The sequence below is a fragment of the Choloepus didactylus genome, chromosome 8, assembly GCF_015220235.1.
Source record: "Choloepus didactylus isolate mChoDid1 chromosome 8, mChoDid1.pri, whole genome shotgun sequence".
NCBI classification, from domain to species: domain Eukaryota; kingdom Metazoa; phylum Chordata; class Mammalia; order Pilosa; family Megalonychidae; genus Choloepus; species Choloepus didactylus.
The window spans coordinates 95,943,452-95,962,100 of NC_051314.1; the positions used below are offsets into that span (position 1 = coordinate 95,943,452).

General features: G+C 36.5%; 1 protein-coding gene across 3 annotated transcripts in view; it reads right to left on the reverse strand.

Annotated features, from left to right (window-relative positions):
* Nucleotides 1-14,984: 14,984 nt before the first annotated feature.
* CNTN1 (contactin 1) overlaps nucleotides 14,985-18,649 on the reverse strand; it is a 391,770-nt gene continuing 388,105 nt past the window's right edge. For all 3 annotated transcript variants that reach the window (XM_037847170.1, XM_037847168.1, XM_037847169.1), the window contains one exon: nucleotides 14,985-17,028. In XM_037847170.1, the coding sequence (XP_037703098.1) occupies nucleotides 16,952-17,028 (77 nt within the window). In that variant the 3' untranslated portion in view covers nucleotides 14,985-16,951. The remainder of the gene's footprint in view (nucleotides 17,029-18,649) is intronic.

The window sequence follows — 18,649 nt, forward strand, 5'->3', positions numbered from 1 at the left end:
TGAAATCACTTCTCCTTTTAAAGCCTTCCAACTGATTGGATGAGATGTCTCTCATTGTTGAAGGCAATCTCCTCAGTTAATGTAGATATAATCAGCCACAGATGGAATCAACTAACTGATGTTTTAAGTCCACTAAATGTCCTCACAGTAACCATCAGGCCAGTGCTTGCTTGACAAAAGTACGGGAAACCATCACCTGGTTAAGTTGACACATGAACCTAATCATCACAACATACAACAACAGAGCTTCAAAATATATACATATAAAACTGCTAGAATTGAAAGGGGAAATATACAAACTCACAATTATAATTGGATATTTCGACTCTGCTCTCTCAGTAAATCATAAAGCAAGAAAGAAAATTGATAAGCATATAGAAGACCCAACTAAAAAAATTGATGACTTCTTATCAAGGACTTTAATTTTCTTCCTTGGAGATTTTTGAAAGTTGAGATGATGTGTTTGCCCTCTTGAGAGTGTATTCTGGAGGCATCCAAGGTGGGTGAAGGAAATGAAGAGATGATAATTTCAGTAACTAGATGGTGGAGGGGAAACACAGAGCAAATTTGAGAGTGTTTCTGACTTGTCAAAGACTGCAAGTATGTGAGTTTATTCCTGAGGAACATGTGAGTTACTCATCTCAGTGAAGCCTTTTCCAATATCTCAAAATGGTATAAAATAAGCTCATGTTGTATCTTAAAAAAAAAAAAAAAAAAAAAAGTTGAAGTTCCAAGAGAAAATCTTGCATGTCAGTTGAGGAAAGAGATGTATCAGTGGTAGCAGGTGAGCTGAATGGATCATCAGATGGAGGAAATTCCCAGATTTAGAATCCACATGCTTAATGTTTGATGCATATAATAAATAGAATCACTCAGTTAAATAGTTATTAAGTAAAGGGTAAAGTTTTGTATTTTATTTCACCTATCTCCATAATAACTAGGAAAGGAAGTAAGAACAGGAAAGTCAATGTATCTATCACCCAATAATTCTTGATGCTGATCACAGGGGAAATTTATGTGGCAAACATACTGTGTTGAAAAATTTGACAAGATATTAATTATGAAAGTTTATTTGAGTAGTTTATAATTCATGAATTGGGCAGCATCTAAACTGCTCGAGGAAAGGAACCCTATCAGGGGGTGGAAACTTACATGTGGCAAATGCAGAAGCAAATGAGGAAATGTTCTGATTGGCTGACATTAAGTTCCCATTTTATAAGGGGGGGGGTCTTACCAAGTGGGGAGCAGATACACACTGATTAGTAGATATGCCCATTCTGATGCGCTGTATCTCCTGGACCTAAACTGGTTTATCACCAGGGGTTGCTTATCTGCAGTTCTCTAGGGTGCATTTCATTATTCCATTTTCTTGTAAATCTCCTGCAGGTCAATTGTTTTTGTCTTCTGGAAAACCCTTGGTCAGAAAGTAGTCCCTCTTGGCAATGCTCAGTGCAGGTGGTCATTTTATTTTACATACCTGATTCAGACGTGAAGTAAGTAAAGTTAAGTCCTTTTTCAAAACTCCATCTTTAGGAAAACATTTCAAAGCAGTTTGGAAAATTTACCAAATAATTTACGGTATGTTATAAATTTTAAAATGTTTTATTATTCAGGATATTAGTCTAAAGCTATTAACTGTATAAGACTAAAATTGTGAGAATTTTCTTGAGGTCATCACTCTGAGAGGCCCAAGATAGAACAGATGGCTATTGTAGGTAGGCCCCTTAAAATATCCCTGGAACCTGTGAATGTTACTTTATATGGCAGATTTTGTAGACGTGATTAAGGATTTTGCAATGGAGAGATTTCCTGGATTAGGGGGTAGGTCCTAAATGCAATTGCATTTATCCTTATAAGAGGGAGACAGAGAGAGACTTGACTACACAAAGAAGAGGAAGAGGAAATGTGACCAGGAGCAGCCAAGGAATGTCAGAAGCCAGCAGAAGTTCAGAGAGGTAAGAAACACATTCTCCTTTGGAACTGTCAGATGGAGTGTGGCCCTGCTGACACCCTTGCTTCAGTCCAAGAATACTGATTTCTGATTTCTGTCCTCCAGAACTGTGAGAGAATAAATTTCTGTTTTAAGCCACCATGTTTGTAGTAATTTGTTACAGCAGCCATAACATTATCAACTTTGCCGCCTAAGAAATTATATATTGGAAATTATGTAAAGAGCACCTTTATTATATGTGGTCTACAATTGCTCAATTCTTATTTGCCACTGTTTGTGGGAGAAGATAAACAGAAATTCACTATGAAATTTCAAGTAACTCTATATTTATCTATACTTATACTCACATATGTTATAAACCTTTACAATCAACTTCCCAGAGAAAATATCTAAAGATCCAAACCAAACTAAGTCTGGTATATCCTTTAAATGATTAACAAGAAAAATATATTTTGATGGTCTTAAAAGGGTCTGCATCATAATGGCCAAGTGTGTCACCAGGTACTCATGAGAAGCAGATACTTTCTATCACCCACCTCCCCACCTTCCCTTATTTTATGGGTCTACTTCCTCCACGCAGAATAATCCAGCCTCCCGTCTTTTAAAACTTATTTTCTATAACAGCAACTACCAGATTTTCTGTGGCATGTGTTTTTCTTTTTCAGTGACAACATATTTAAATAACAAAATTGAGATCTTAGCAATCCCACAGGAACTTTCTAGACCTTTAGGTTCTTTAGGTGTGTTATCCTGGGTCTCAGTTAAATGAAAGCAATCTAAGGCAAATGGTGAAATGATTGATAAGAGAAGAAAAGGATCAGCTGCTCAGGAATCCAGCCCAGGGAGAAGCCCATTGCAGTAAGTGGAGGCAGACAGAATAGGCTAAAGATCAAAAAGCGTCCTGTGGCTATCCTGGGGACAGAAGTCTGAGGCAGCTCTTTGATCTTGGGCTTGCCCACCCACAGGGCGTTTTATGACTCTCTGGGATGACCACCCAAACTGAGCTTTCCTGAGTGCCAGACAACAGGGCACTCAGTGGAAAGGAAAGCAGATCTAACCAAGTTGGTTTTACTTGCCTTGAAGAGTTATCCCTAGGAAAAACATTGTTATGTTAATAAGTACAAAAAAAGGAGGGAGAGGGAGAAAGAAAGGGAGAAAGCAAAACAAAATAAAACAAAGAAACAAAACAGATTCTAAGTATGAAAATATTTTAGGAACTTGGAAAGGTCACATTCTTTATTTGATCATTAATGAATCAAGATTTTGTATAGTTCTGTGGTGGCCTGGAGGCAACATGTCTGCCAAAGAGTGGTTGATTATGCTAACTAAACAGAAAAACAAATTCACTGCAAAGAACCTAGGGGTAGGTTGTTTTCCTGGGGGTGGGGGTAAGATAGGCTGGAAAGACTTTTTTCAAAGATTGAGAAAATGAAAATAATATTATAACAATATAGCTTATTTTTCTTTTTTCCTGCAATTGAAGCACAGGAGTAGATTGTCAGTTAGGACTTAGAGTGAGACTTTTAGGACCAAGCACGTATATAGAGTTACACAGAAATATGTTTTATCTGATACATGTGAGAGCCAGGTGAATAATTAATGGGAGAACTCATTTATTTCTCTTTCTGCTTAATATTCATATTTCAGATCTTAAGGATGCAGACTAGAGGAAATTTCTTCTGCTAAATAATTTGATGATACAGAGGTTGAGCCGGTAATCATTTAGGTCAACTCCCAACTATTATAGTTAACAAAACTGAAACTTTGATGGATCATGGAACTAGCTAAGTACTGCTAGGTCTGGGACTCAAATCTATGGTTTATGACTTCTAGTAAATTATTTTTCACATGTAAGAAAGTGATAAGTTTAGCTTTCACATAGAGACAGCATGGAATAGGGAAAATGGAGGCAGAACCAGCTTAAACAGGCCCTGTGGTAAAGGGAAGAAAGAGAGAATCTACGCCATCTCCTTATATGGAAAAGTAACCATGGTTGCTGGAATGTAAGGAGATATGAGGTGAAATCAGAGGCGGGAACTCCCAGCAGAAAATTTAAACTGAATGAACTCTCTCGGATAGGCTGATCAATTCAAAATCTCAATAATGAGCTAGTTGGCTCTCTCGTATAGGCTGTACAAATTAAAATCTCAAAGATGGGCTAGTTCTCTCAGATAGACTGTAACCTCTGTAGTACCCAGCCAATGGGGAAACAGGGGAGGGACTTGCGCATTAGGAATAGGAGATTAAAAGCTCGCCAGTCTCTTCCTCTGGCATGCCAGCTTGCCATGTTTTTGGCTGTGTGCTCTTTCTTGCAAGATCGTAAATAAATTCTTTTCTCCTCCAGAACCAGGTGAGCATTTTTTGTATAATGCTTGTTTCTAACACACATAACTGTTGTGTTTCCCAAGACTTTTCAAATGGTAAAATCCTTGCAAAACTAGATTGCCAAGGATACTCTGTTTCATGCTGGATCAGCCATTTCTCAAGTAACCAATCCATCAGCCCAAAACAGATTTCTCTTCAAATTAGAGAAAGTCATGAATATACAGAATCAATAGGTTCTTATATGCCAAAAATGCCAATCATTAAATCTTTTCTGAAAATGTGTTTGCCTAGGTTAGCAGTATAAACAATCACTGTGGGAGCTGAGGTCATTTATTTTAGAACTCTGATTACTTTCATTCTACAGGAGCATATCTGAATTGAACAGAATAATTTAACTCTATCGATAATGCTTACTAAGGTCACAACCGAATTTTTTAAGTATTCAAATTCTGCTTTGCATTATTCCTCAGACCCACTGTAATCACTTTCTTCTTTTTTCTAGATAATCATCACTTTGGACCCTTTTAGCACCTTTTGAAACCTTCAAGTCACCACCTCACCACTGCAAAAGCTTTATGTACTGACCATTTCCCAATCCCTTACTTCTAGCCAAAGAGAATGGCAATCCCTTTTTGCCAAGTCCCTTTCCTTCTCTACTCCAATTATTTTGAGTATATTATGGATGTGTTATCCTTTACAGATAACATTTGCATTCCAATTTTTGGCTATCAAGTCCTAATCCAGCCTTCCTCAAAATAGGTCTGGTCTAGGAATGCTTCCTATAAATTCTGAGCGTTCTCAAGGAGAATTTAAAACTTTTGATCATTTGATGATTATCTTTGGATGATTGGTTTAGAAATAACATAAGCATGCCCTGAATCTTCTGAATAACTACTTTGATAGCTAAATATTTCCCATAATTTTAGTCCTGCAGTTTGTTTTTACAATTCTTTTGGTGCCAAGTAGTACTAATTTAATTTTCTCTGGCTAATGAGAAATAAACAGATGTGAACTTAATGGTAAATAATGGATTCGCACTGTGATGCCCAAATGTCAGCACTGCCAGTCAGCCAAAAGGTTTTATAGTAATTAGTATAGAGATATATGGTGGAAGAATTCAATTACAGTGGAAGAATTTGCTGTGAGCAATAAATTGATTTCAACAAAACAACATCAATGGTCAATTATTAATTTCAATGCTGTAGCTTTGTTTAATTTTTAAATTTGCTTTGGTATAAGAATTTTGTAAGTACAGAAAGTTCATACCTAACTTTATGTTATATTTATGTAAGTAAAATAATAATAATAATAATAATAATAATAATTTTAGTCAATATGGATAGCCTGTGATTTTTGTTTGGGTTTGCCTGTGTTTCTCAAATTTAAAAGACCCAGTTTAAAGCCAAAGGAGATAATAATATAGAAATCTAAAATCCTTTAGACAAATGGTCTTTTGGCAATTCTCAAATCACATAGTACCAGCAGTTGTATCCTCAAAAACTGGTTTTGGAAATGGAAAGTCTGTAAGCAATCAATCAGTGTTTCTGAGAGCAGCAGATTAAGTGGGAGGGGAATGTTAATGTATCCCCTTTTAGAACATCTATATGACCATGTTCTCAGAAGGGAATTGAAATCTCATCAGACCATATTCATAAGCCACAAAAATTAGACAGAGAATCTTTTGAACAAACAGATTCATTTCAGCTAACCTAAGCAAGTCCTTTTAGTCCTGTGAACTATTTCAGGCTTTGACTACACTTAACAGACTAACATACTATTATTCAGCTGCCCTCCAGATTTCGTGTTATTTTTTCTAGTCATAGCTGTGAACAGTATAAATGCAATAGAACTGTTATAATTCTGAAGTCTGTACAAATATTTAAAAACATTCAAGATAATTTCTAAAGTTATTCTAGAACATTGGTTAATTTCTAAGAAAAATAACTAAACCTGAAACCAGTAAATAATCCTCAACTTTTTCATTTCTTTCACCTACCACATCTGGTTAATTCATGAGTCCTGTTAATTCAGCTTATTAAATATCTCCAAAGCCTGTCTACTTTTCTTCATTATCCCCCACCAAAAGAGAATTTCAGGCCACCATTCTTTCTCACCTGGGTTATAGTGTCCATCCCCTCTCTGACTGGATTCTCCACCCCAATAGGGTGCATTTCCAAGCCACTCTTTACACTGTAGTCTGAATTGTATCTAAAAGGCAAATATTGTTATTTCATCTTTTGTTTGTACCCAATGTAGTCTATTATAAGATGAAGCATAATTCCATTAACAGGGCTTCCAAGGACCTCGGCATCCGCTTCTGTCTAAAGCTACAACCCTTCTCACACTCTAGCCACACTGAGCGCCCTTCAGCTCCTGAACTGCACTGGGTCTCTCTCAAGTTGGGCCCTTCACAGTGCCATTCCGTGTACTGGGCTCATTCTTCTTACCTTTTCCTTGATAATACACATACACAGACAGGGTTAGTTAGTTTGTTTGTTTGTTTCATTTTGTTTTGTTTTCATGAGTGCCTTAAACATAGTTTCCTCTGTGAAGATTTCCTTGATTCCTCCACTGCTATGTCAACTCTGTTCCCATCACATCTGGAATTTTCCCCATCATAGGACTTATCATACTTGATTATAATTTATTCCTTAATGATCTGTTTTGCTGATGAAGAACAACAACTTTGCTAAGTCCTTTGTAGGAGACGGGTGTGATAAATAGTCTCACTTTGTGGCCTAACAATTTTACTTTAGGGCATAATTAGAAATACAGATTTATGCACAAGTAGGTTTATTGAAGTTTCAACTTCTTTACTGAGGCATGGTATGCACATAGAAGATGCCACAGTGTCCAGTCGTAAGTGTACAGCTTAGTGAATTTTTACAAAGTGCAGTCACAATCCAGATCAGGAAAAACCATGACCTCAGGAACCGCTTTCTCCCTGCCAGTCACTGCCCTCCCCATCTTCCTCAGGATAACCAATATCTTAATTTCTATCCCAAAAGATTAATTTTTACAATCCTAGAATTTTTTAAAAAGGAATTTTGTATCCATGTACTCATTTGTGTCTGGCTTTTTAATTGAATATATATATGTGAAATTCATCCTTATGTGTAGCATAAGTTGTCCACATTAATTATTGTATGATATTACATTAACTAAAAACACCATAGTGTATTTATATAAGTTATTATTGAGGAGAACTTGGGTTGATTCCAATTTTGAATTACCATGAACAATGTTATCATGAACACTTTGGTAGTTGGTGTACATAAGCATACATTTTTCCAAATCTTCAAGTTTTCTGTAGTGTGAAATGAATAGGTGACTGAAGAAGAGGAAGACACAAATAGCAAATCATACAAAGAGATGCTCAGCATATTTAGTAATCAGAGAAATGTAAATTAAAACATCTCACAGGAAACCAGATTTACTAAACTTTTTATCTATATAATGTAAAGTTCAGATGGGGAAATGAAATCCTAAGGGTGGTAGTAATGAAAATTGGAGCCACCTTTTTCAAATAGGTGTGACTTTATTTTTTCTCATCTCTGTATCCCCAACACAAGAAGAGTATTTGTTGAATGAATAAAGCAATATGAGTTATGCATATGTCCAACAACCCCAGTCATTCTGTACATAAATATATATCACCAGGAAATCCTCACAGAGATGCATAAAGAGACACGTAAAAGGATGTTGTTGAAAAAACTATCTCTAGTGGGGAGATTTCAAACAGGATGAAAATGAAGGAATGGAATGCAATAAAAGTTAATCAGAGAAATAAATTTGACCTGAACAGAGCAACCTGGATAGATCAGATAAAATCACGGTAATTAAAAGAGCTAAAAAACAGAATAAAATATACAGCAAAATATAGTTAATGAAAATTTGACACACATATAGTGATACTATTTATTGTTCATATTGTGTCACATATATAAACAAAATGAAGATGGTTAATTGAAGGGGCAAACATTAAATACTCAATTCAGACAGGGAAAGCACAGTGGGATATGGAATGGGAGTTGAATGAAGAAATACAATTAAAAAGATAAATAAATAAATAATATAAAATAAGAGGCGCTGTGTATAGACAGTGAAATTAGTGTGTGCCATGAATTGTAGGGTATTATTGATTATGTTAATCTGATCCTGTGCTCCTGAAGTACAAACATTAGAATAAATTGTTCCAAAACAATGATACTCAGAGAAGCAGGTACTGACTATCCCAAGAGAACAAGTGTAGATTAAATTTATTCCTCTTCAGTAATTACCTTTCATTGAACCTAACACCCACCAGATATTTTCACAAACTCAGACCTCTAAATGTCACATTGTCAAGCACTTACTATTCTCTTGTATTAAACAGCTCTCATAGTGCTAGAATATGTGGAATAAGCTCATTATTAATCAAGAAATTAAAAAAAAATTTATAGAAAATGTGCTAAACATGAGAAATCTAAAAATTTAATTTTCCAGTTCAATCATTCATTTAATATATATGTAGTGAGGAGTTCTTACAACATGCAAGTCCTTGTATTGCTCTGTGAAGAAGCTGAAACGAAACAGTCCAGTAGATGGAACACTTTGACCTGTTACCTTTGTGGTGACTATAAAGGTAGAAATTATTTCCCTTGGCCGCCATGTTCAGCCACTGGGGTACAAGCCAATTAAGCTGGAGTCTTGCTTCCTCAGTGAACCAAAAAAATGCCACTCCGCACCGTAACCTAAACATAACTCTTCCCTTCTTTATTCCAAATTTGGTCTCAGAAGCTGCATGTATCCACAGGAGCATTTAAATATAATTTCATCATTTCTAGTAAATGCAATTTTTAACTTTTTAACATTGCTGAAAATGAGATGCATCTTACGATCAATGGCTTCTTTCAATTACTCTCAGCGGGAATCAACTATGAGCCTTGCCATTGCTTGCATATATGTGACCTTGGTCAGAGCTATTCATATAGGCATTGCTTCAATACAGTTATGAGCATTTCGTAGATAACATATTGAGTTTAATTGCCTTTAAAATGACTTTTGAGTCAACATTGATGCCTAAAATTTATTACACAAAGAAATTCATGGAAACAGCAGGTGGATGTGTAGAGATTCATTTGTTATTCCTTTTGGCCAGATCAGACAACTTCCTTGGCTTAAAGTTCTTGTCAGCCAATCATTTAAGTCATTATCATATGCTAACTGTATTTGTTATCTATTACTGCATAACAAATTACTCAAATACTCAGTGGCTTAAAACAAGTACTTATTATCTCACACAGTTTCTGTGGCTCCTGAATCTGGGAGCAGTTTGGCTGATGGTTCTGCTCAAGGTCTTGCATAAGGTTGTGATAAAGATTTCAGCCAGTATTGCTGTCCCTGGAAGGCTTACCTGGGGCTGGAGGGCATGCTTGCTAGATGGCTCACTCAGGGCTCTTGGCAGGAGCCTCACTTCCTCACATGTGGGCGTCTCCACGGGCTGCCTGAAGTCTTCACAACATGGCAGCTGGCTTCTCCAGAGTGACTGATCCAAAAGAGAGAGTGAGCTACCAAGATGGAAACCACATTGGCTTCCAAGACCTAGTTTCCAAAGTTGTACAGCATCAATTCCACTCTATTCTAGTCACGAATATGTCATTAAATCCAGCACATGCCTAAGGGGAGAATTAGGCTTCACCTCTTGAAGGAAAGGCTGTAGAAGAATCTGTGAACATATTTTTAAGATGACTATGACAACTTTCTGTTAACACCTGGTAAGATTGAGAAGGTCTAAGGAGAATAGGCATCAGTGGTTTGGAAGAAACAGTGGAGCATTCTTTAAGAACTAAGGCATTACCAATACCCCTGATGGCAGAAAGGATGATATTGTGGCTGGATTCGGCTTCCTAGGTTCTTGGCCCTGCTGGGAGAAAGAGTTCAAGGGCACAGCATGGCATGGATAAGTAGGTAGGAAATTTATTATGTCCCCATGTGAGAGGAGCATGCCCGCATTCTAGCAAAGACAGAGGTGAGAAAGGCCAGAGGCGCCGGCAATGTGGAGCCTTTTGCTTTTATGAATTAGCTTTACTTACTCCTCCTCCTTCTTTCTTGTTTGGGTCTTTCTCTTTCTCCCCTTCTCTCCAGGATGGTGCCTGGTTGTAGATGGTGCATCTGGGTGGGTCAGTGGGCTCCACCCTTCTCCATAGATGACTCACTCAGGTGGGGGTTGATTGGCCCCCAGGTGACATCTTTCTCCTTGAGGCCCGACTGCTTCTGGGAATTTGCCCTTTGCTCAGCCAAGCCACTGCCCTAATTCTAACCCTATCTCAATATTGTGTAGCAAAACACAAACATCAACTACGCAAAGTTTACAAATGATTTAGAAGATTCATTTTGTAAATGTGACAAATTTTTAGGACTGTCTTACACAATTTATTCATAAAAAAAACAAATTATAAAAATATGTTTAAAGAAATATCTATTTCAATAAGTATGAAATTTGAAAAATACTCTGTGATGAACATGTCTTATATTTTAATCAGGAGTCTTTCTTCTTTCTTAATGGTAAAATTGATGGCCTCTTAGAGTCAATAGAATTTTGTGTCTGTATTAGATTGCAACATCTGACCCCGATTCTTTAACACTCCCTTTACCATACCCTTTGTAATATTAAAGTATTCACCCACATATGTGGATGATCTGCCCTGCTCCTTGGCTCTGGGTTTTTAATGTACGTTGATTTGATCAACAGGTTGTTAGCAGACATGAGGCAAGCAAAGTCTTGAAAGAGTGCCTGCATGTTTCTACTTGTTTTCTTGCACCTCTGTCATTTTCAAGAGAACATGCCAGGACTAGCCTGCTGGAGGGTAAGAAAAAGTGGAGCAGAGCCAACTTGCCCCAAAGGCCTCCACTGAAGGTAGCCTCAATCATCCAACAGTCAGCCAACTCACAAACATGTGAGGAAGCCCAGTTCAAATTGGCAAACTACCTGCTAAACCAGACGTATGAGCAATAAACATTTTTTGCCATATGCCATGGAGGTTTTGTGGTTGTGTTTCTGCAGCATTATTGTGGCAATAAATAACTAATACAGTTTGCTTAAAATTGCATGTGGTTTAAATACTTAATACATGCCCTTTCCTTGTGGTTAATTGGAATCAATGTCTATGTGGATAAGGTTTTCCAATGAATTTCTGAAGTCCCTTGGGAATTTGTACCATAGCTGGATATACATTATCATTCTTCCTTAGAAATAATGAAAAGAGTATAGATGGGACTGCTTGACCTTGGTTTCCCTCCACTCCTCGTCTTTGGGAATAGTGTGAATTCAAAATGTAGTTAAAAGAGGGTTTCAGTGCCAACAGGCTTTTCACCCTGTTCTTTACATTTTGAAACTGTATTCAATTGGAAGAAATAGTGGAGTCAGCTAAAATGTGATCAAATAACTGATTAAAATTTGAACTGTAAATGCCAACCTCCATCTAGGTATAAACAGATAGGTAAGTACCTAAAGTAAGAATTTTAGAAGTCTTAAATGAAAAGCAATGATTGCGTAGGAAATATAAGATTCATGGGGAATCTATTCTGTGTCAGGCACATTAACTCCTTCAACTCTTAATTCTCATAGAACTTTAGGAAGTCTAAGTGGAGTGGCGGCCATTCTTTTTGCCAGTCCAATCCAACCTCCTTCTGTGAACGGTACCTGACATTTCCTTTGGGGAAACCATCTCTTCTCCTTGCCATGCAGTCCAGGTGGGAATTTCCATTGAAATGTCTTTGCTACCCTCCAACTACCCAGAGGGGTAGACAGGAGGCCCTGGTTAGCTAACCAAAATGTATCAAACTCCTGGGGATAATCGGAGTCTTCACTGAGATTTGGTAGCTGTACTAGGTCGGAGAGAGGGGAGCCTCTATTACTTTTGGACTCTGGCCAGGATGATGTGGTCTTGGGACCATCAGCACTCATGATTCCTGTCCTAAGGTAACAGCCTGCCTACAATGAATCCCATGCCCAGAGAGAGGACGAAGACAACAGATGGGGTGACAGTTCCCTGAGAACATTACTTAAGCCCCTTTATCCAGTCAATCTTGGGGATCTCATTATTTGATCCAATATATTCTTTCTTTTCCTTAAGCTAATTTTAGTTGAGTGTCTGTTACTTGCAACTTAAATAATTCTGAATGAATGAATATTGTCATTCCAATTTTACAGAGGAGGAAGCTGAGCTTCAAAATGTTGCATTAGTTGTCTAAGGTTCTCACAGGTATTAGTAGGTAGAGTTAGAATATTAATACAGGTCTCTCTAATGTCCATGATCTTTTCATAACTGAATTTCTAAAAAAAGTTTTGAAACATTTATGTACAGTAGAACTTACTCTTTTTGGTGTGAGTTTTGACAAATGCATAGAGTTAACACCAGTTTCCTTACCCCCTGAGTTTTTCATGCTGTTCTTTTTAGCCAAACCCTTCTCCTACTCCCAACCCCTGGCAATCACTGACCTTTTCTCTGAACCTAGTTGTACCTTTTTCAGAATGTCAAATAAATGGATGCAAACAGCCTTTTGAATCTGACTTCCTTCCACTTAGCACAATGCATGTGAGATTCACATTGTTGCATACTATCAATATAACGGCATTCTAAAAATATGTTTAGAGCAGCATTTCAATTATATCCTCATTAGGGTGAATGCACGATGTACAGATTTTGAAAAGAGGAAAGAAGAAGGTATCAAGGTATTTGGCAGTACTTTTAAGGCAATATTATTTAAGGCAGCATCCCTGGAAGCAAATGATCCCGAATGGGGAGACAGGACAGAAGATCAAGTGTCTTCACGTCCCAGTTTTGTCTCAGGATGAGACTGACTGAAATCTAGAGCCAAACTGGAAATGACATCCTGCAACAATATGATATATATTACCCCAAGTATCAAGTATATTTCTAATAACTCAAGAGTAAGACTTGTTTTTAAATATAATAAACAAGGTAGAAACCTAATCCTGGCCCTAACTCATTCAAAACTGTTACGTTTCTATTCTGAAAAACCAAACCAAAAGTGGGGCACTTTTCACCAATCTTATTAGTAACCTCCAGAAGATTATAGGCAGGAAATTAAGTATTAAAAATATAATCAACTCGCTAAATAACATGAAGAAGAAAAGGAAAGAAAAATAGAAAAAGTAAAGAAAATCCACATTCCTTTGGAGAAGAAATCATCTGAGGTTACATTTCAGGTTGCTTCTTGCATTTTAAATACAAACACATTAGGGAACCTTTTTATTAGACCAAAAACTATATTGCATTTTTTTACTTTAGACATAGAAATAAAAGATAAGATCGGTCATGGGCAAATCGGCCTTTTAGAGAGGCCAAGATAATGGATTATTTTCCTAAGAGATTTTTAAATTATGTATACATGATATTGAAATATATTTTTGATGTATTTGAAAATATCAGTTAATCTAGCTTGTAGTCATCACAAAAAGCTACGAATCCCAAACCTGGCTACTTATTAGGATCCTACTTATTAGGATCTCCTGCACAATCTAAAAATGTACATACTCCTGTACCTCACTCCACAGATTTTAGTTTGCTAAGTCTGGACTGGGGCCCAGAGAATCCATTTTCATTTTTCAAATACTCCAGGTGGTCCAAAGGGCAATCAGGTTTGAGAACCACTAACATAGAAACTCTCAAAGAAAGAAGCTTTGATCTCCAGAAGCTTAGGGAATTAGAGCTGGGGTCAGTCCAAGGTCAAATACCAAAAGCAAAATAATAGAATGGGAGTAAAATAATACTTAGGGCAGAGAAATGGAGGCAGGGTCCCAAAGGGGATCCAGGGTGAAGCAGGCTGCATGAATCAGGGAGGGAGGTCAAAATATGATTCTGAAATCGCGATTAGAGCAGGAGAAAAGTGTAGACCAAAGCAGAGAACCCCTGGGTTCAGAATTCTGGGACAAGCCTGGCTCAGGGCTTAGAGGATGCTTTTACTGCAACAGATACTTGCCTGAAGATTCATGCCTTCTTGCATACTCTTCTATTAAAAGGTTAAAAAAGTCTCCCTTTCTAGCACGTCGAATAGCATCTCGTCAGTGATATTCACTGACATCCCCCTGAATTGAAGGCATCTACCAGATGATCTGATTGCAATGGAATAATGCCTGTATGTGTGTGTATACTCCTCAAACACAGAACTATTGCGTAACAAGTAATGTGTATACTATACTATTGAATTTATAATGAAAATCTTCTAAATTTGAGTTCAAACTTTAGGTAAATTGAAAGGACAGTTGCTATTTCTTGGGTAACAGTAACACATTTATTTCTTTATAATTTTTCATTCATAAAAAGGACAAAGCACAGGCCTATACTACTCCATTGAAAAAATGATAAAAAATAAACTAAAAAATCAATTCAATATTCATCAGTATCAAATAAAACTACTATCACCTTTCCTGAAATACAAAGAAACAACAGATGTGTCTATATCTATATAAAGTTTAATTAAGAATCTTGCGTCTTAAAGCAGATATTACATTAGTTAGGTTGACACAGCTAAACCGATAGTCCCAGTCAAATTTGAACACTCGTACGAGGAAATGAAAAGCTTGAGTTAGTGTATGAGTGATTTTAATCTACTTTATCTCTGCCACAAATTTAAAATTAAACAAACAACCCCCGAGGTCTGTTTTCTTTTATCTTTCAGAACCATTTCATGCAAAATCTAGCCAGTTTTTGCTCTTTATTACCATACATTAGAAAAAAAGGCAAGCATGCAATTGGCAAAAGATTTAGTCGTTGTTGATTATATAAAAATTCCCAACATGGGTCACGTTGCAAAAGGAAAACCCCAAAGTGTAACAATGAAAACACAAACATTTGTACAGAAGGCTTACAGAATATTCATTTCTCTAAAGTATGAAGACATTTTGTTTGTTTTTTTCCATATAATTAAATATTTTATGAAAATTGGTAATGCTCTTAAGACTGTTGACATATTTCCACTGGGAAATCTTCCATTTCACTTATTTTAAAAAGTTTCATTTTATAACAAAGAGTTAAATGTAAACTAATGAAATATTTATTGATATTTTCATAATGAAAGCTTAAACATTTACACATAGATCTATAGTACAAAAATTATACAAATCAAAGAAAGGGGGGGTAAAGTAGTAATAGATCTATTCTTCCCTCCTGTAAATATTTTTTATGAACCTATAAGGTATCCTTTCTAAAAAGATAAACTCTATCTCTAATCAGCTAGCAAGGTTGTGCTAATAAAATAGGATTATACCTTTTGAAGCATCAGACATTGCACTATTTCACGAGCCAGCTAACCCTTTATTACTTGATTTCGTTCACATTCACACTCAAACACATTTCCGTGCATACCATGGAGAATGAAGAAATGTGTGTCTTCCTTTTCACAATTTATAAAACCCCAAAGCACTAACACTTGGGAGACACCATCAGATAGACACATTATTTGTCTCCCCCTGGCCTTACAGTTTTGCATACTCTTCAAAGTACCATTGGCAACATATTGATTTGGTATTTTTAGCCAGTTTTCAGTATTGCATTGAAACGGGAAATGAGTTTAAAACTAAATAAAAAATAAGGAATACTGTAGCTTTTTCAATCTACAGGTGATTTCTTGATCCCACACCTTCAATAAAGAAAGATTATATTTACGAATGAAGCACAAAAACAAAGATATTAGAATATTTTAGGTAATTCTGATATTCACTTAACTGTCATTTATTTATAGCTTTAAAGACTGTCACATATCAGTAAAAAAAAGGACACATTCTACTTTTCAGAATTCATCATTCCACATATGAATAAAAACAGTGATATGATGATACTCTATATAGAGAGCTGTGGTTTTTTTATGTTTGAAACTGATGATAAAACAAAATAATTTCAGAGTAGAATATAAAAGTAAAAAAAAAAAACAACAAAACTCCATATGGTATGTTAACTTTCCTATCAAAAGGAACTTAAATGTACTACTGATTATGAAATCACATATTAGAAAATTACTTACTTCGAAAATAAGAATACCAATAATAAATTCTAAAGTTTGGTTTTCAATATTCAAAATCTTTCAACTCATTCAGTAAAATGATTTGGTAATAAGATTTACATCAAAATATATGTTATACTTTTTTTAAAGGGTAAAACTCAAAATGTCATGAATGATAGGGGCCATTCAAAACTATGCAGGACCCACAACAGTGAGGATATTACAAGAGACTGAATTACTCTTACATTTACCACATACAATCAACATTTCAACCTCTATTATATTTCACAACTTGTTATTAAATTTAAAGCACCTGTGCATGGTGATTTTTTACCTTCACTCTACAGCCTATAGTATTGAATTGAACACCATAACTTGTTCCATTGGATGAAATCATGCAACTGTCACAGAAACAGGTTAAGTGGTTTATAAGGCATATTGGAACGAGTTAAAAATCATTTCATACCCATTTAAAAGTTTATTCTTTTGGATGAAGGGGTTCCTGAATGCCTCGGTCATAACATATGTTGTAAATCAGGTGACAGTTTGTTAAAGTATAATTTATTTGGCTTAGGATGGAGCCGCAGGAATTGGAAGGAACTGTAGTCCTCACAGGGATGAAGAGTGTCCTCTGAGCCGGGCTGGGAACAGCAGCTGTGACACCACATTTCAGAATTCCGAGTAGACAAGGATGCCCAGGGCAGGCAGCAGTAAGCCAAGAAGACTTGGTGATAGGGTAGAAGCACCTACAAAGTAAACCAAAATGTGTCTGTTATGTCATTGAGAACAATCTGCTTTGGGGAAATGACAGATTGCGCAGCCCTGAATACCAAATGGTTCATTTTTAAGAGCTGGCTTCTCTTATTTTTTAAGTGATTTAAGAAAACAAAAATTTTTGATCACGAATTTTGCGTGAGAGCATATGGACTGTCTATCCAACATGTTTATATAACTTATTTCAGATAATAAGACCACAAATGTTTACATTGCCCTTACAGTAGAACAGCCCCAAGTTCCTACCAGAAGGCAAATAACCAAGAAACAAGTACAAATGAATAAAAACCATATGTAAGCTTTTAAAACATAAAATATAAAAGGGATTCAGTAAAAGTACTAATAATATTACCAGGGATGATGGCATCATAGGTATACTGAATAGATCTTGTGTAATTTGTTATCCCAATGGTTTTCAGACATCAAGGTGCTTAAACAAAATGGTTTCAGGAATGTATTTTGGATAATATTATAATTTTAATAATTTTCATGATACCTTCTATTTATATTTTTTGACCCAAGGAACAATTGCCCTGAGTTATTATGTTATGAATTAAAAAAAAAACAACAATATGCTATGGACTTATATTACATCCTAGGTGCCACCCAGAAGAACTATTCCTGTGCTCAAGTAAGTTAATTGGTCCATGTCCTGCCCACATTGGAATTCTTGGAAAAGGGCTGAAGAGTGGGACAAAGAAGGCAGATTTTCTTTCCATTTCACACCCCCATTAGGTACTATCTTCAATGAACACACTGATGGAATGAGTGAAGGGCCAAAAGAGAGAGCCAACAGTTTGCAAATATAACAGAATTCTTTCAGTTTTTGGAAGTTCATTCTCTAAATTTGAAACCTTCAATCATTATTATTTGTCATACTAAAAGTGGCCTAAACTGCCCTCTCTTTGGAAAGAGCCCTTTTTTTGTATTTAGGAAGATTTAAGGAATGTCTTCTGAATCTCTGGTTCTTAAAAGCACATTCGTGTTCCCTCTAAGGTGGAAGATTACCATGTCTGTCTGCAAGCCTGCATTCCACTATTGCCCAATTGGCAGCATGTGGTGCAGCATGGAAAACACATGAGGGAAAGCATTATGAGACACAGATGAGTGGTTCACTGAAATGAGCAGGAGAGCAAGGGCCCAAAGAGTGAAGGCAGGATAGTGAGAGCAATGTAAACAGTGCCCAAGCAGCTGCTTACGGCCTCCTTAATGCAGATGCTGCATGACAACACTAGCAATCCCAATGAAAATGCGAATAATGAGTAGGATAGCTGCCCTTTACAGTGCTACAGCCATGACCCAGACACTATGTTGGCCCTTTACAGATATAACCACATTAATACAACAGCCTAGGGTGGAAGGTCTTGTTATCCTGATTTTTAGATAATGCAATTCTGAGTCAGGTGAAATAACTCACCCATGGCCAGTAGAGGGCAGAGCCAGGATTAGACCTAAGATTTGCTGGGCCTGAAGGGCCATGGTTTTCCACCTCCTTGCCACTTTTCTGCAGATTACTTTAGAAATGGGCCAGTTCTGGAATACCATAATGTGCCAGAGAAGGAAAATAAATGCCATATAGGAAAGCACAGGCTA